At 41.9% G+C, this 19,648-nt stretch overlaps 1 protein-coding gene across 1 annotated transcript in view; it reads right to left on the bottom strand.

The window, feature by feature from the left end:
• Slc2a13 (solute carrier family 2 member 13) overlaps positions 1 to 19,648 on the bottom strand; it is a 343,464-nt gene that overhangs the window by 5,000 nt on the left and 318,816 nt on the right. Inside the window, exons 8-9 of the mRNA XM_042677720.1 lie at positions 4,364 to 4,485; positions 4,093 to 4,245 (exon numbers count right to left, since the gene is read on the bottom strand). Coding sequence (XP_042533654.1) covers positions 4,093 to 4,245; positions 4,364 to 4,485 — 275 coding nt within the window. The remainder of the gene's footprint in view (positions 1 to 4,092; positions 4,246 to 4,363; positions 4,486 to 19,648) is intronic.

Raw genomic sequence — 19,648 nt, 5'->3', positions numbered from 1 at the left:
GAGATAAGTTCTGTTTTGAGGCCTTGCCTCACTTCCCTGACGAGGGGGGATTGCTTTTTTCCTGTGTGCTTTCTTAGAAGTGTTATAGCATAGTAGCCAAACAGCATTTTGATTATATGCATACAAGTCTATCTTATCTACTAAGACCAGAGGCACTTGGCCAAGAATGTCTGTCTTGATTTTTAGAACCGAGAACAATCATGACATTGCTGAAATAAGACCTAACTGGGGCACACGGCCATGCTGTCCTTCCAGTCATTCAAAAACCTGGGAGCCATCTCCACCTTTACTCTTTTACTATATTCTTTTTCCCCTCACAGCACTTACTGTAAACTGATAAACACTATGAACTTCCCTACTTGTTTTTTTGTTTCCTTCCAGTAGGAGACAAGCTCTGTGAGATCAGGTAAGTGTTGCTGTAAGATTATACAGTCAGTGCAGCACAGCCATGAAGATGAATTGCCTGGCTGTTTTCTGTGTCAATGCAGTAACTATGGATGGATGAGGTATGTAAGGGTGTGGCTCGTCTGTTTTCTGTACATGTTGCTAAGATAGCCTTTCCTTTATAATGTAATTCCCAGTTGAAATGTAAGAGCTTACTTCTCTGATGGAGAAGAACAACTAACTACAATGAAATCCCGCATAATTTTTGGCCCTCAGTCCACAGGCTCCTGTATATGAAATGGGGCAAAGAAAAGACTCATGTGACAAATGGCTGGAGAAGGGAGATCTTGTGAACTGAGTCTTCTAAGTGTATCTTCTGGATAGTCATTTAACTCCTCTGATTTGGTGGTTCCTTATGAAGTGAAATAAGATGATTCTGCAGCTCCTGTTTTGATAACGTTTATGATTCTGTAAGTAAGTTAGCCCCAGTCAGGAGCAGGTATAGTAGAGTTGATGAAGAGTTATTTGAGAAAGAGATTTGTTATATTGTTGTCTTCTTGAGGGCGGAACCCGTGGTTTGTCCTGGGTTTCCAGTAACTAGTACAGGAGGAAGGGGGAGAAGGTACTTCTAGAGAATGACATTACTTGTGGAGTGGAAAGCCATCTGTCAGATTTTGGTGTACTGTGGGTAACAGAACTTAAGTAAAAGCACATTTCAAAGTCAGTCTTTACGCTAAGCAAGCATAAATGTTAAAGAACTGATTAAATTTTCTCAATCTTGCTGATAAAACAGCACAGTAGCTGGGAAGGTGGCTCAGTGGTAGCGTGCCTGCCTCACATGCATGAGGCCCTGGGTTCCTCAGCACCACATACACAGAAAAAAGCCAGAAGTGGCGTTGTGGCTCAAGTGGTAGAGCGCTAGCTTTGAGCCGAAGAGCTGAGGGACAGTGCCCAGGCCCAGAGGTAAGGCCCCACAACTGATTAAAAAAACAAACAAACCCAAAACAAACAACAACAACAAAAAACGCACAGGGCCTGGGAAGGTGGCTCAGTGGTAGAGTGCTTGCCTTGCAAGCATGAGGCCCTGGGTTTGATTCCTCAGCACCACATAAGCAGAAAAAGCTGGAAGTGGTGCTGTGGCTCCAGTGGTAGAGCGCTAGCCTTGAGCTGAAGAGCTGAGGGACAGCGCCCAGGCCCAGAGTTCAGGCCCCACGACCGGACCCCCCCCCCAAAAAAAAAAAAATCTACTCTGAAGTGTGAGAAGCTGTGAGAAGAGAGAAGCATACAGGTAAATTAGAATGAAAAAGAGAAGATGTATGTCATATGCCCATTAGAAGTTTGGATGTTAGAATAGCATGCTGTCATGATTTTAAACAATTACTAATTAGGAAAGGGAAGTGGCTACTAAAAACAGAACAAGGTAGGATCAGGATAATGAATTAGGAATGTTTTCGTGTTAGGGTGATGAATGTGGATAGGCTAGCTCTTAGAAAATGTCAGAATTCTACCCCATTTAAAAAAAGGAAAAGGAAATCTGTGTTCTAGGGACAGAGAGGCACGAGTATAGTAAATAGGGAATCTTTTCTTGCTAGTGCTGGAGCTTGAAGTTAGGGCCCCATGATCTTGCTTGTATTTCTTTTGCTTAAGGCTGCCAGGGCTGGCTTTGAATCATTATGTTCTGATCCAGCCTCCTGAGCACTGGGATTACAGGTGTGAGCCACCAGCACCTGGCTTGGAAATGGAATCTTCAGCCACAATGGACAGAGAAAGGCTGGTTGATCATGATGATTACACAGAAAAACAAGTGCAGATGGGAAAACATTTTAGATTAAAACTACAAAACGTATAACAAGCAAACCTAGTTTGGCTCTACAAAATATCATTTTTTTAATCTTTCCCAATTTTGGAAGAGTGACATAATTAGAAGTAAAACAATCTACCAATCTAAACTTCTATAATTAAAGATGAATTAGGACACTCTTATAACCTAGATTCCCAATGCCATCCACTCTCAAGGGAAGACTGCAAATACCAAATTGTAAGTGAAGAGAGGATTTCCTGTAAGACCTCTGGCCAAGTCACAGAGCAATGTGGGTAGGCTAGCCCACAGCACAGCCAATCAGTCTTGGACTATCATGCCTATTTATTCTTCCACGGAAGGAAAATGAAAAAGAATGTCTGTAACAGATCTGCTACGAGGAATTTCAACAGTGAAGAGATGTCTTAGCATTTTTTTTTGAAAGAAGTAAATCCTAATAGAGAGCTATATTAAATTCTAGGTTAAGACAAATATTTGGTATATACAAATCAAGGAATCAAAGACCATGTTTAATTGAATTTCAATACCTCAATTCAGAAACTTTGATCTATTTAGCCACACATGCTATATAGAAAATGGTAAGTTGGCAGTAACCATTGTCAGAGGACATTCAAAGCAGATCTTTTATTTTTTAGAAAGAAAGCATCAAAACTTGAGATCTTGGGAAACAATAAAAAAGGAGGGGGAAAAGGCATTGCTATTTGAAGAGAAAAAGATCATTAAGATGTGTTGTTAGGTAGGTGCCAGCAGCTCACACCTGCAATCCTACCTATTCAAGAGGCTGAGATCCAAAACCAGGCTGGACAGCAAAGTCCATGAGACTTCTATCTCCAATAAAGTAGAAAAAAGCTGGAAGTGCAGCTGGCAATTGAGCAATTGGAAGAGCACCAGCCTTGAGCAAAAAAGGTAATGGACAGCACCCCTGCCCTGAGGTCAAGCCCTACCTGACACACCAAAGGATATATTCTTATTACATCTGGAATATAAAAATATAGCATGTAGATTAAAATGTTACTCAGAAAAGAGAAAGAACTGACCAGAAGTTCCCCTTATTGGAAAGTTGCAGACCTATCAGACCAATGCACTGGCAGGAAGGAAAGTGAATAAAGCCAAAGACTCAAGTTTTACTCTGTTGTCTTGCTAGTAGTGTAGATTCACAAAGAAGCAGCTTTGCTATCTACCATGTAGCTTCATTATTTTGACTAGGAGTTTCCATTTGATAAAAAAAAATGCTCCCTCAGGATTGTTAGTGTATATGTAAGCCTTCAAATATTTCAACGTTCTCCAGAATCAACAATTATGAGTAAATATTATTCTGTTTACACTTAGCATGTCATGAAGATAAGTTCATGAGATTATCCCAGTTGGCAATTTATTTTTTACATAAAGTGGAGTATTTTATTTATGTATGTGGCTTAAAATGGCAGTGCATTTCCTTTCCAAGAAAAGCATTATTTCTCGATACTCTAAGTGGTGACTGGGAGTGAAGAGTTTTTTAAAAAAGATGAAAGCAATGGATAAATAATATGAACTAAAAGCAAACAGCCAATTTAGCATGTTCAGGAGAGAAAGGAAATAGATTTTTAATTTTTTTTCTCATAGTTTTCAACAATAGTCCATGTGCTTGTCATCTGGCAGATGCCCAGCAAACTAGGCATAGTCCTGTTCCTCTAGCAAGGGGGGCAGTTCTGTGTGTGGAGGTAAAGCCACGCAGGTTCAGAGACAAGACGCAGTGCCGGCTAGGAAAGGAGAATTCCTCTTATCTTTCCTCAGATACAATGCCAAGGCCTTTGGAGAACAAGCTATTTCAAGCAGCAAAAATATAACCACATAATAACACATTATAGAATAATAAAAATGAAAGTATGCTGGAAAAACTATGCTCTTACCATAGTATGTAAGATACTCTGCTGTGTGTAAAAACGTCAGTGAAACCAGAACATTGCAAATCCAGTTTATTCCAGATGAGCACGCATTGCCTGTACTTCTGGCCCACAGAGGGTATATTTCAGAGTTCACAGTCCAAGGCATTGGTCCCATTCCTGGGAAATAAAAACAAAAACAGTGAAGATTGTGTAAAGAATATGAAAAGTAGTAAGTAGCGTGTGTTTCCAAAAGGAGATAGTCGAATGCAAAAATAACAACAGAGCCTAGACTTACCAGGTGCAAAGAAAACCAGATATAAAATAAGGCCCAGAAGTGCAGTCCAGGAGTACGGAGTAGGGCAGAAGTTGTAAGCCCAAAATACTTCTTCTGTTTTAAACCTGGTTTCATTTTCACACCTGAAAAAGAGGTAATGCAGTGATTAGTAATCTAGTGTTAGGATATAGTGGCAGAAAGTAATGTGGCTATTGACTATAACTGTAAATCCTTTAGGATATTAAGAAAAAGGTTCCAAATGTTTTTCTTTAAAAGAAATAATGAAATAGTATTACACATGTAAACATGTGCAGAGAACATTTTAAGAGTTCAACATCATTCAAGCAAATCACACAGAAATATACTGCTTCATACCCATTAGATCTAATTTCTAATCTGGATGCCACCCTGATTCAGGCCACCCTGAGTCATCAGATGTACAGTCAGCACAAGATCCAGATTTGAGAACCAGACCTTTTTTGTCTGGCAGGTAGAGAAGAGGAAAAGTGATTATAGTTGATTGTGATAGCATCTCATTTTCATCACTCATTCCTGATGACCTTGCTTCTTTGTAGTGAGGTGACATGAAGTGTCCTTGTTTACCTTGAGGGTCAAACAGAACTTAATACTTTTTACCTTAATGCCTCTGAAGATATTACTACTTCCCAAACATCATTATCCTTGTAGTGTCTGTCAGTTTTTGTGTGTATTGGTACTTAAACTCAGGGCCTCACACTCTTGTTTAGCTTTCTTGCTCATAATGGTGTTCTAACAAAAAGCATGGCTTTTTGTTGGTTAATTGGAGATAGAGTCTCATAGGTTTTTTTTTTTTTTGCCCAGACTGGCTTCAAACCTCTATTTTCTAGATCTCAGCTACTAGAGTAGCTAGGATTACAGGTGTTAGTCACTGATACCTAGCTCTTTGTCAGCCCTATGCCTGATAAGAGTTTTGTGAACTATTTGTGTCATCCTACCTGTCTGGATGACTTGTATGCTTGGCCAGTCTTTCCGACTTCCTCTTATCCCCTGCCATGTCCATTTATTTTTCCTTTTGGCCCATTTGATACATTTGGGCCTTGGAGGAGCTCCTTTGTTCTTGTGAGAGATTGTCATTACCAGAAGGGCCTATACTGTCTTCTCTACTGAATTACCTGTTGTCAGTTATAGCCTCAGACAGCCTGTAATCCTAGCTACTCAGGAAGCTGAGATCTGAGGATCTTGGTTCCAAGCCAGCCTGGGCAGGAAAGTCTGTGAAACTCTTATCTCTAATTAACCAACAAGGTGGGTTTGAAGCTGTGGCTTAATTAGTAGACTGCCAGTCTTGAGCAAAAGGCTACGGGACAGTGCCTAAACCTGGCACCGTAAAAAAAAAAAATCTCTTAAAGTTGTACCCCTTATTTTCTTAAAGAATTGAGGATCTTCAGTTCAAGCATCAATATTTCTCTTTCTTCCCTCAATCTCTCCCTTTCTCTGTTTCTCCTCTTCTGTACACTGGTAGTTCTCTCATCCTTCCCAGCTGTGGCGATGCATGGCACCCCTGCTTCCTCTGGGATCATGTTCTGTCAATAGTCTGTTCTCTTCCTTCCAGAGTCTTCCCTTCTCTCCACAGCACCAGAGACCTCTTCCCAAATTCCAGAAAGCTCAGTACCCAAGCTCTGCACCCTTGGCGGCCATGGGCCTCCTTGCAGGCTGGCAAAGCACTTGCACTCTGTGCCCTGAACTTGGTTATCCCAAGTCACCTGTGATCACCTATTACTCTGTGTTAACTCTTCTCCTCTCTCCTCTTTGCTTTTATATCTATCTCCCTTTTACCTTTTAAATTTATGCAATAAGAAAGACAAATTGTGCGTAGTCAGAGATTTCATGGTGATCTCCCCATACACACATATGGTGGTTTACTCCCTCTATCTTCTCCTCTGCTGGCCTGCCCCTTTTCCTTTCCACTTTCCTAGTAGTCCCCCTTCTATCACAGCCTTGTTTGTTTTGTTTTCCCCTAGCTTTCACAAATGAGAGGAAACATGATACTTGTCTTTGTGGAACTGGTTTATTTCACTTCATATCTTCATTGCTTTTGAAAATGCCTCTTCTGCATCTCTATTTCTATATATAGGTATCCTCTAAAGTTCTATTTTGGGCCTCCATCCTGTCTCATCATCATCCCATTTAATTTTAGGACTCTGTAATCTCCACATGGATGGCCTCAGTAGTTTACTATAGCTTTGGCTTTTTTCCCTCAAGCCCTCCTGATGGGATTTAGGGATCTGCATGTACACATGTAGATAATACCTGCAAAGGCATCCTGGACAACATAGCTACAGTGAAATGCCTTCTCAGAGGCAGGTAGGGGGTGGTGCTCAGAGTTCAAACTGTGACCGTACCACTTACTGGCGACACTCATTCATTCAACTTATGTGTCAGACATTAGAACATCTGTGGACAAAATAACCACTGCTCTATTTATGGAGTGTTGTTTCATGGGAACAAGCATGATTCTGTTTTCTAATCTGTGGCGCAGGCTATTGGAACAATAAATGCTCCCATCTGCACAAGCTCATGCCTCTGCATTTTGCGTGCTGTGCATCCTGCCTGCCAGGTGGCCTATGCGTAAGTTATTACGCTACTCGTGCCCACCCCTCATGATATTTCTATTCTAATTAACGTCAGAGTTGCATGGTTTAAATATACTGGCGTCATCCTCAGTGTCTTCACAGCCACTACAGAGCCTCAAGTACATAAAGCACAGTGGCTAATACTGTGAACTCTACCCCCTGAATAGCTGAGATTATGAGAGGTTTGTAGTTCAAGGCAAACCTGGGCAAAACATTAGTCCCTTTTTCTCAGCAACATACCATGTGGTGATAAACGTGTGTAATCTCAGATATGCGGGAAGTATTAGTAGGAGGGTTGTGATCTGAGGCAAACCTTAGAAAAAGGCATAAGATTATCTGAAATGCCGGGCGCTGGTGGCTCATGCCTGTAATCCTAGCTACTCAGGAGGCTGAGATCTGAGGATCACGGCTCAAAGCCAGCCCGGGCAGGAAAGACTGTGAGACTCCTATCTCCAATAAACCACCAGGAAACCGGAAGTGGCGCTGTAGCTCAAGTGGTAGAGCGCTTGCCTTGAGCTGAAGAGCTGAAGGACAGCACCCAGGCCCAGAGTTCAAGCCCCACGACCAATAAAAAAAAAAAGATTATCTGAAATATAAATAGAGCAAAAAGGGCAGAAAGTGTGTGTGACTTAAGTGGCAGAATACATACCTTGTAAATATACAACAGACCGAGTTCAATTCCTTGTACCGTAATAATAATAATAATAATCTAGGATGTATATGACCAAAGTATTTCATAGGTTTGTTGTCATCTGCACATAACTACACAGAGATTTTTGCGCTTTCATGAGAGAATGAATTCTAAGAATTTCACCTAGCACAAACAAGAAACTACAATTACATTTTCTATAGGTTGGGAATGTTGCTCAGTGATAGAGTGCCTTGGATATTAAGGCCACTGGCTTGATTCCCAGCACTGAATGCAAATCTACACAGACACACACACAGATGCACGCGTGCACACACACACACACACACACGTATGTGCTTCTAGACACAATTTCTTGACTCTGTTTGGATCAGTACCACCTAGTTCAGACTATGGATGATCTGTTCCTGATGGCCCTTCCCCTCAGGCCCTCGAGTGTGGGCATAGCCCATGACTAGCTTCTAATCAACAGAGTTGGTAGAGGCGACAGGACATAGTGATTATGTGAGATTACAGTGCCCTCTGCTGAAGTATCGTCCTCCCTTGAGGCTTAGGGAGAGGCAAGACGCCCTGTTTGTGGAAGCCTGTGTTGGAGGCACAGAAGAACCTGGGGGGGGGGGAGTGGGGGGCCAGTCGTCAATAGCCAGAAGGACACTAAGTCCTTGACACAGAGCCATAGCTACTGAATTCTGCTAGGAAAGCTGAGTTTCATAGGAAATCACAGCTCCAGCCACACTGATCCTCTAGGCAGAGGACCCAGGTAAGTTGTTCCTGGGCAACCTAGGTTTTCAGAAAGGGATAAGTGAAATATAGTCTCCTTTTTTTTCCTTCTTCTAGCATTTTCTTTGAGCTGTTTGAGCTACCTCATTGCTCAAGACCTAATATTCCCAACTCTACACAATAGAGCCTGCAAAACTGGCCTCTATCCTGCCATCGTTTGTACTCAAGTAAATGAAACTGCTTATTTTCCAACCACAGCTTCCAGGTCCCTTGTCTTCTGTTATTACCTACCTTCAAAAGGGGCCTCAGACATCTCCCCTCTCCTCATTCTCCCTTACATCACGCTGCAACAGTGCTCCTGGGTAGCTGCCTAAATACTCTTCTACCCACTGTTCAGGGCTCTCCGGGGTACTGTAGTGTGCCACAGAGCTTTAAGTGAACAAGGTGTTCATGCAGTTCTCCCACCTGCCAACTGAGTGACTTTGTGCAACCTCTTCCTGTTTCAGTTTGCTTACCAAAAAAATCCTAATTGAGTTATTACCAACATTAAACAAGGTGACAAATGCCTGACACAAAGCAACTAATGTTTCCTGAGTCCATAGTGATTTTGTCTGGGCATCATGTTTCACACCTGTAATGGAGATCTAAATGATTATGATTTGAGACCAGCCTGGGCAGAAAAGTCTGTGAGACTTCATCTCCAAAATTAGCAATAAGCCATGCTGAAGACATGGTTCAAATTGTAGAGTGTCAGCTGAGCAAGTATGAGGCCTTGATTTCAAATTTTGTACTGGACAAAAGTACTCATTTTGTATTCCTTTTATACGTTAAAACCCTTAACATAACCTCTAGTACACCATAATACTTTGTGGAGGTAAATGGTCATTGAATGATGAATGAAGCCTATTTGCCTGTGCGAAGACAGCATTAGAAATATCCTGATAGGTCCCCAAGATCAGTAACCCATCACCATAATTTTTCAACAGAGAAGAATTTGTCATTAAAATCTTGAAAAGCTGGGTGCTGGTGGCTTGTGCCTGAAATCCTAGCTACTGATGCTGAGATCTGAGGGTTGCAGTTCAAATTCAGCTTGGGCAGTAAAGTCTCTGAGACTTATCTCCAATTAGCCAGCAAAAAGTCAGAAGTAAAGCTGTTGTTCAAATGGTAGAACACCAGCCTTGAGTGGAGAAAATGCTTAGGTCCTGAGCTCATGCTTCAATACTGACACGCACGCACGCACGCGCACATACACAATCTTCAAACCAGGTACTGGTTGCTCATGATTATAATTCTAGCTATTTAAGACAGATCCAAAGGATCAAGCAAACTGAGTAAGTATTAGGCTCTGAGTTCAAATCTTGGTACTGCCAAAAAAAAAAGCAGGTAGGTGGGTTCCAGAGAAAAGACATATTTACAATTAACTAAAATTCCCTGCAAAGAATCTACTTACTATTTTTCTCGCCATCACAGTTCCTTGCAGGAAGTCTTGCTGTGATAATGCCAAGAAGCCTATTTTAAGGTGAGTAGTATGTTTGCCCACATAACCTTACACATGGCTGAGCTCATTTCTCTGTGTTAGAAAGGCCTACCAATTCCTGTGCAGATTTTAGGAAAACACTTCAGCCATTACCTTAGCAAAGTCACATGCTCAGTAGTAGGTAGAGCCAGTGACTTAGATCTGACATCACTCTTGACCTTCAAAATACAAACACTAGAAATCCCAGCTAAAAGTGAGAGATGTATATTCCAAATGTTCTTGCAAAATACCCCTGTGCTTTCCTGGCTTAGCGACCACTGGTGGGAGAACAAAACGATCCCAGAAGGAACAAAAATATTTGGACATCAGTGTGTGGGCTGGGATTAGAAAAAGTCATGCTCTCTGATGTGATGTCTTTTCATGGAATCTGAGTGCCAAACCAGAAAATGACAGGAAGAGAAAGAACCTATGCTGATGGACAGAGACAGCCAAAGCTGCAGAGTACTGTTAAGATAGAGGCATACAGGAGTGCACTGTGGCTCAAAGTGGTAGAATGCTTGCCTTGAGTGAAAAAGCTCAGGGACAGACCTAGGCCCTGAATTCAAGACACATGGCCAACCCTCCCCTCCCCCCCCCCAAAAGGCACGGCATATATCTTGTTTTGGCAGCATGAGAGTAATCTTTACCACTACAATAACTCCTCTGCAGCTTGACAGGTGTGGAGAAGGGTGACATGTGGACCAAATAAATGGGAGTTCCCTGCTCCACTGCTGGGGCCACAAGCTTCCTTAGCAGCACAACTAGAAATAGCCCTCTCCAAACATGGACACCCAGCACACAGCCAGTTCACCTGCAGAACTAGCTCTGCCTCTCTTCTTTTGTGTTACCTCACCAACACATAGAGAGTTAGAATTTTAAACCAGAGAAATGACTGAAGGAGCTGAGCAAGTGCAAATACATAACGGCTCACCCCAGATACCTGCAGCTGCGCAGTCCTACTCCATGCACCGCACATGGTTTTTGTATTACCATTCTTGTCCCCATGATAAAGTCATGTGTGCCTTGTTTTGTATGGGAAATTGAGAAAATAAATGCAACTTGTATATGAGAAGCAAAACTTCAAGTGTTAGCTCTCCCCTCCTAATTATTGATAAATATATACAATTTGTTCCCTTCCCAGAGACTATGAAGTACTTAATATTTTGGAAAATGAAGTGCTTACAATGGCAGGATGACTTTTTGTTTTTTCTTTGCAGTGCTAAAGACTGAACCTAGGGTCTCCTGTGCTAGGCAAGCTCTCTACCACTGGGTAATGCCCCACCCCTCTATTTTTTTTTTAACTGGATTGCATCTGGCTTTTTGTGAAACAGCTCTCCTTCTCACACTGGGTTTACTGCACAGGTCTAACTCCTGAGAAAGAATGGAGTCAGTTCCTATGGTGCACCAACATCTGCAGTGGCGACCACTCAGCCAGTCACTGCAGTTGAAATGCCTGTCCCAAAGGACTATTTTCTTGTTGCCTATCTGTGGGAGCTTACAATCCTGCTGACACATTTCCAAGTAGGAAACGGCAATGGGGTTGTTCCAAAGGAAGGGTAGTTTATCTCCCAGGAAGGATGCCTTTCCTCTCAAGTAAGGAAAAGAAACAAAATGCCAGTTAAGCAGAGGACCAAGATGATGTAAATTTACTGTGAGCAACCCAGACCACAAGGAGCTTTTACTCTGGGGCATTCCATCAAAGGAACCAGGACAAGTTCCCATTAAAAATGTGACTCTACTTCCTGGATACTTACTCTTCTGTGGGCAGAGTTGGTTATTCACTACCTATATCAATGGCAGACACATTCCATGTAAGCTCGTGGGACACATGCAGTGAAGGATCTCAGAAGCATGCATTCTCTAGCTTGTGATGTACAAGGGCATGCTGGAGCTCTTGGCCTTGGCTGATTACCCATGCCCCTGGCTGTGGCACTTCCCTAAAGAGGCTTGTCATAAGAGTAAGTGTAGAAAAATCTATTGTCTTCTGTTAATTTCTTCCTGGTAAAAAGAAAATCTCTGCAATTACTGAGGCAATTCAATCATAGACATGAATAAGAGTCAAAACAGAAAGTTAAAGCTAAAAGCCAGTATTTCCTAATTTAAGGAATAAGTCCCTGCATCTAAATTCTTTATTAGTAAGCTGGCTGCCTTTTATATAAGTATGAGGAGAGATGTACAGTCAAATGAAAATAATACAGCTAATGAGGCGCCCATGATGTGGTTTCTAATGTGCTTCAGTTTAGATTGGCTTAATGTCGTTTGGTAAAGAAATCTGGTGGACAAACTGTAAAGTATATCTTTGGGAAGTCTCATGGGATTCGTAAATGCTGCCCACAGCCCCTCCTACCTGCCCCATGCACAGGAACAATGCCATTTGCCCCTCTGACTGGTTGCCTGCCTGACAACTGGTTGGTGCCTACAAGGGAGCTGCTCTGCACACAGGGTGATGCTTCCCCCCAGAAAATAACGGCAAATGTTTTATGCTTTAGCTGTGAAAATCAGAATTTGAAATACTTAAAGATGGAGCAAGTAGTCTAGATGTGGAAGGACAGTGAGAACGAGGGTCGGCAGAGGCCCCAGGCAGCAAGGACAGGAACACTGCCACCCACTGGTGCACAGCATGCTGTCTCTGAGATGTAGAGCAGATGACACTATTTTCTTCCCTTTCCCCTGCAAAGCACTTTTTTTTTCCTACCACAAAGCTTCATTTATCAGCGAGAATTATGAGGATCTCAAAAGTTTTACCAATATGATGGCTAAGTTCAAGGCAGAGTACTCATTCTGATTTTGAATCCCCTAACCCATGGGTCCTCCAACACTGAACCTGTGGTGGCCTAGCTCCATTTCTCCCAAAGTCTCTTTTCACTCCAGTGTTGAAAATAAAAGTTATGATGCCAAGGTGCCAGTGACTCACATCTGTAATCTTTGCCACCCAGGAGGCTGAGATCTAAGAAATGGGGTTCCTTGCCAGCCTGGGCAGGAAACTCCATGAGATGCTTCCTTCCGTCCAATTAACCACCAGAAGTGGAGCTTCTGTGTACATATGCAAACTCACATACAGTTAATTAAGATGGCTTTTCTCCTAGCTGCTCATGTGGATGAGCTTTTCTTCAGCTATACTGGTGTACACAGTTCATATTGTCTGGGATTTCTCAGGGGAATCATAGTCATTATTTACCTTGTCACACAAACCAACCTTATTTTCTTTTTTGCTTTGTTTCTCTTTAATTCCCTCTTCCTTTCATTTCTTGCCAAGCTCAGTTAATTATATAAGGAGCTTCAGATGAAAGTTCAGTGAAATGAGGAAAGGTCTGTCCAAGAAACAGCAGAGCAGGAGACGTGGCTCTCCACCTGCAGGAGGCCCTGGGTTTGATCTCCAGCACTGGTCTCCAAATGATCATCTGAAGTTAGTCATCATAACAACTTCATTTGTACATTATGGGTTCTAAGAACCATGGGAAATAAAATGAGTTTAATTAGATAAAAGTCCTCAAACGCCAGTGGACAGCTACAGTGGAGGACATCTGAGGACACTTTATTGCAGGCCTCATTTTCCAAATTCGACGAGTGAGGTTAGCTCACTTGCCCAAAGTCTCGAGGCAAAAAGATAACAAAAACCAGCCTCGTGTAGCACCCCACCCAGAACCCACTCAGCACTGAGACACACGCTTGGCTGGGTGAGGAGACTGTCCATGGGAGGAAGTGACCCCCGGCTTTCTAATTCTGACAAAGCATGTATTCTCTCTTCTGAAAATGTTTTTCAAACACTTTGCTTCCTCATTAATGAACTCAACCTGAAAAGTAAATCTGAACTAACTGAATCGGTTTTCTGGAAGCTCTGCCAATTTACGTTCTCCCGTACGCCCCAGGATGTTGCTGGGTGGGGCTGTGCTGCAGATGGGCTGCTTTCAGTCAAGGGTGACTAGGTTGGCAGACTTTATTCTCATATCTTGGGTGATGATGGCCTGCATTTGTAAAACAAACAAGTGATGAATGAACAAAAGCAGTGAGTTTCATAGCGTCTGCTCTACTGGCTGTCACTAATCTAACACAACACCACCTTCATAAATATTTTTGAAACCAAAACAATGATAAAAATAAACGAAGCTAGTAATAGTTTATCAAGGGACAGAGTGATTTCTTTGGAATCAAGTTATGAGGCCTTCATGACCACTTCTATCATTCCCAGGTTCCCATTCAGAGATTTCTCCATGCAGAATGCTTCTAACTCCTGACACCCAATTCCTTGCTAAATGGGCCATTTGCTGATCCCTGAGAGATAAATCCAGTCAGGACATAGCCTGTTAGCCTTCCTGTTCTTATCCTAGGTTCCCTAGGCCAGCACTTAGCACATTTTCCACACAGACATTTGCTCAATAACTTTATCATGTCAAACAGACTACTTTTATCAGTTCCCTTTAGGCTGATTTTGGCCATCTGACACCAATTTCTCATTGTGTTGTAAGCATCTGAGAAGACAGCTATCAGTTGCTATTGAAATTTCTCAGATTCTAAAACCTCTGTTTCACTTACATAGTGCTGGTCAGTGTAAGGAGAGACACTGCCCCATACCTCAGCCTTGTGCAATCCATGTGCACCATCGTAAGCTGCAAGCATTGCAAGTGGCACCAGTCCTCAGATTCTACTTGCTTCCCACTGCAAGAAGGCAACAGACATTCTTGTCTGCAGGTGTGTGGGAATGAATACACTGATGTATGTACCACAGTAGACTGGATGATGAAAACAGTTTAAAAATTCTTTTTATCCTGCAAACTACAGCTGCTTTCCATGCAGTGTGAGTTTCACAGCTTCTGTATGAAAGCTGTGTGCCCAGCAGCAACGTTACTGAATGGATGGACATGATGGGATTAATGCGTACACATACATCTTCTCATGAGAAGCACCTTAAGAGATAGGAGCTATTTTAATTCTCAGTAATCCAAAGCAATAGCATCATTGCTCCTGCTTTATCATCTTCACACATGATGATTTTCCTAGTTTGCATGGCAAAGATCTGAAAGCAGTAGTAACACTGGAGTCTGCTCCACTCGGTTTCCTTCTGCAGCACACCGCCTTCCAGAGTATGGATGAAACTCTCAGTCCTATGATGCTTTTCTCTTTAGTGATGCAAATTGAAAAACAACTGCCTTAAATTTAGCAAAAAAAAAAAAAAAAAAAAAAGACTGACATTTCCAGCTAAAGTGAGTGGAATAAAAATGCTTCTCTCCGAGCAGGGAGGAATTAAAGTGCACACCATCTTGGCAGGTCTGAGTCTTTGTGTCCTCTAGACTCTCTTTTGACTCTATCCACTGTGCCTCAAAGCACCAAACATTCATTAGAACAGGAAAGAGGCTTACTGGAGCTGGAAGATAAGCTTATAATGATCTCAGTAAGTGCCTAAGTCATTGGAGGGCACCAGTGTCAACACTACAAATGGCCTGCAGGGAGGATAGGCATTCTGACTCCATCTGCAGTCGTGAATAATACATACTCTACGTCATGGAGGTGTGTAATGATTTTTCTCTGATACAATTATGCCAATGAGGAATTATGAAAAAAAATCATTTCCTTAGAAGTTGCTTAGAACATGTAAGAAAATATATCTATATCTAGAAGGCCGCAAGAATTATTTCTAAAACAGTGCCATTAGTTATTATTAGTTTTTTGCCATTAGTTATTGACACAAGAATTTTGTGAACAGCAAGGAGAGGGAGAGTCATTCTCACAAAACTCAACTTCAGCTGGGTACCGGTGGCTCATGCCTGTAATCCTACCTACTCAGGAGGCAGAGATCTGAGGATCACAGTCCAAAGCCAGCCCAGGCAGGAAAGTCCATGAAAATCTTATCTCCAATAAACCACGAGAAAACTGGAAGTGGCGCTGTGGCTCAAGTGGTAGAGTGCTCGCCTTGAGCTGAAGAGCTTGGGGACAGCGCCCAGGCCCAGAGTTCAAGCCCCACAACCAACAAAAAAACCGTACCACCACCAACAAACTCAAGTGTGATTTCATCTCAAATTACTACTAAAGCAAAAATGTAAAAGCTTTGCAGATTAAACATTTTAACTGCAATTGTGGTTTATCTCACTTCCTCATTTGCACAGAAACTTCTGTAACACCTTGCTGATTATCACCAACAAAAAGAAAACAAAACATAAAACTGAGAAGATCTCAGTTCTTCAAAGAAAGGTGGTTATTCTACCATTAAGGTAAATGAATAGCGTAACGGGTCTCTTAAAATTCACCCTGCTCTTCCTTAATATGTCCCAGGTAATCAGTCCATACACACTAGCCCACCCAGAATTCCAAAACCTTAGAAAGAGCTTGCTTCCAGAACCAGCTTGCCCAGTCTGAGCTGACTGCCTTCCAGCTCTCTCCTCACCATCAGGTGGTAAAACAATATACAATGGGGATGAACAAATATTTTAAACAACAAATGAATCGTTTCTTCCCCTTCTCTCTCTGCCTCTTTCCTTCCTTCCTTTCTCCATTCTCATCTTCCTTTCTTACCATTTATATCCCCCTATACTCTCTGTCTTCTTTGTGTTGAAGATCAAACTACGAAATGATTAGAACAGTGGTTACTGTTAATAATAAGATGCTTATATTCTGTCAGCCCCAAAGACAAGGAAGTGTTTTCTTTGTTGTAGCTGTTTAAGGAAGTACGTTCTCCTACATTTAGAGACTCAAGAAATTTACTGAAAGACCTTTCATTATATAAAAGATCTCATTGGGCACAGAGGATTTCTGTTTTCTGTGGCTAGACACTGGAAGGTCTTCAGGACCAGAGCACCTTGGTGGAAGTCTGGAGCTGAAGCACTCCAGACTCAGGGTGCATGGACTCAAGCTGAGTCCATGCAAGCACTCACTTCTGTTTCTACATTCTTGAGCAGTCCCTCATCCATTCCAAAAATGGGAAATGAAAAGTCTCCTATCGGTTTTTAAGCACAGAGACTAGTTTTTATAACTTTTTCTTTTATAGCCATTAAGTTAATCTTTTGAAAGTATATCATTCAGAGATTTCTAAGTAACATTCAGAGTTCTGTGACTATTATAACCTAATTTTAGAACGTTTCCAGCACATCATAAAGAAATCCCATATCTATTAGTAATTACTGCCATTCCCTTCTCCCTCTAGTCCCTGACAGCCCCTAATCTACTTTCTGTCTCCATGGATTTGTCTTTTATACACAGCTAGCACAACTAGGATCATGCATTCTGTGGCCTTCGGTAACTGCTCTCTTGGCTTGACAGATTTTAAGCCAATGCAAGGCAATGTTCATACTTTATCATTTATATAATGCAGGGTACAGGTTCTAGAACTCTTAATTTTAAAATGTGGTCCATTGACTAAATTTTGACCACTGGGATATGAGCAAAAATAATAGGTCTTTGCTTCTCTTTCCCCTATTCCCACGGGCTGGTGATGGTCTTCGTGATGACAAGCTGGCTGAAATATGTGGGAAAGGATCAGACTCAAAAAACTGCTGAAAAGAAAAGAAAAAAGCAAACCTAGGCTCCTGACAGCTTCATGGCAGACAGCCATGGAATACTGAGGACCTGCGGGACTAAAACGCAGCACTTTTTGGTCACGATGGGTCAACCTATGGGACACTGGCCAAGAGAGACAGCAGCCTTATCCACTGTGGCCTTTGCCTGGCAGACAGGCTCCTGTCATTTTCCATAATACCAATGCTGTCCTGGCATGCGCTGTGTTGACTTCCTCTCTGGTAATTTCCTTATATTTCTACGGGGTGGGGGCTGCTTATTATCAGAATTTCTAAAACATTCTGTCAAATTTTCAGGTGAGAATATAATTTTAGACATTGCAGCCTTGAGTAAGACATTTTTTTTTTGGCTTATTTTTAAAAAACTTAAGGCATGAACCATTTTAAGTGTAAACAGTAGTAAATAATGGGTAATGGAAACTGAATTTTATTCTTCGTGTGTAGTACGATGTACCTCTTCAGATGATGTAAAGTAAGTATTTACATATCTCTAAGCCCTTCAACAGGGAAATAATGGTAAAAATTGCATTGGGTTTGCAATAATCCTTATGTGCATTATCAAATGATAATGTTTTCAGCATATAGTGAATTTACTTTGGATTTCTGTCTTGTATTTCCTGAGCTATAATGGTAATGTCATTTTCCCATTTCAGCTCTATATTTTTCTCATTTATATTGCAGCAGTTTTCTTAGCACAATATGGTTTTCTGTTTTCCTAAATGACAATAATATGGAAATAATATGTGAGGAATTGATACAAAATGAGGAGCTAATCTAATAATTCCCTCTTCTAAGTAGCTCAGTATTTCAGTCAGTGTCATGGAGATGATGAAGACAATTGCATCCTTTTTGTGGGCCCTCATACTGGTAGATTTTATCCGAGACAATGATAAACATACAGCAGATAATTCAGCATCTTCCAAGATGAAAATACACACCTACACACACATAGTGGAAGCCACTTGCAATTCAATTCACATATCCATCCATGTAAGCAGAGAGCAAAAAATTGTTTTAAAAACAACTTTGGACAGAATTTCCTCCACGGCAGGGGGAGCTGGATGTTCCTCTAGCCGCTCCTGTCGCTCACTCCCTTGTCACTTCCCCTGAACATGATTCACCTGTGTCACCAATGGGATGCTGTGGAGTTGCTTCTATCTTCCTGGTCAGGTGCCATGTTAAGAGGCCACTCACAACCCCTGGAGGAGAAATGACAACACTTGCAGCTTTCCAGGCACATGAGCAAGTTACCTTGGGACCCCAGTGGCCCAGGTCACCTGCCCATTCTTGCACCCTTGACTCACAAGAACTGAGTGAGGCAAACGGCGTTTATTGTTTGAAGTTGCTAGGCTCTGGGGTAACTTGTTATACAGCACAGATTACTAATACAAGAACTTCAGAATATTAAATGAAGCTCAGTTAATATGGATAGGAAGTTGAAGGGCAAATCACCTTAATTCACACTTAATTAAAACAGCCAGGTACTGATGGGTTCACTCCTAGCTAATCAGGAGGCTGAAATTTCAGGATCAAGGTTCAAAGCCAGCCCAGGCAGGAAAGTCTGTGAGATTCTTATCTCCAACTAACCACCAGAAATGCCACAAGTGGATCTGTGGATCAAGTGGTACAACACTAATCTTGAGCAAAAGAAGCTCAGAGACAGCTACCAGGCCTGAGTTCAAGACTAACACACACACACACACACACACACACACACCAACGATGTAAAAAGTGACTTGGAAGTCATCAAAACTTTACCGCATACCTATTATATACATTAGGAGAGCCCTTTAAGTGTCTCAAATTATGAAAAGAAAGTACCTTTTCCCTAGACAGGCCTAAACTTCTTTGTTCAGCCTCTTCACACAGCACGTAGAGTCCCCAGAACCTTCCTAGGAAGATACTGCGCTGCTGTGAACGCCTGAAAGACTTGTGGATGTATCACCTCCATTCCAGCTCTGTTGCACAGACAAAACTCTTGAGCTATTTCCCGTGACACGTTTCAATACGGAAAAACCTCATATTCTGTTACCAGTAAATGAAGTTTAAAATGCTTCATCATGAATTGTCACTGACATATGCTCCAGTAACAGAACAAGAGCGCTGCTATTTCAAACTATGCAGACTCACCAGGGCCGCCCGCCTGCCCCCAGCTCCCTGCCTAGCACGGGTCCTGTTCTGTGTTTTTGAACATCAGAACCTAACTGCATTTTTCTAAGAACCTGTGCAGAGAAAGCTCCAAAATCACAGTAAAATAAGCCTCACTTCTACTAGAATTAATAGCACTAATTAAATAAAGCAAACAAG

This window comes from Dipodomys spectabilis, unplaced genomic scaffold (genome assembly GCF_019054845.1).
Source record: "Dipodomys spectabilis isolate Male_0828 unplaced genomic scaffold, ASM1905484v1 ptg000039l, whole genome shotgun sequence".
Classification (NCBI taxonomy): Eukaryota; Metazoa; Chordata; class Mammalia; order Rodentia; family Heteromyidae; genus Dipodomys; species Dipodomys spectabilis.
Note: the sequence above shows the minus strand (reverse complement) of the source record. Positions and strands in the feature narration are given on the sequence as shown.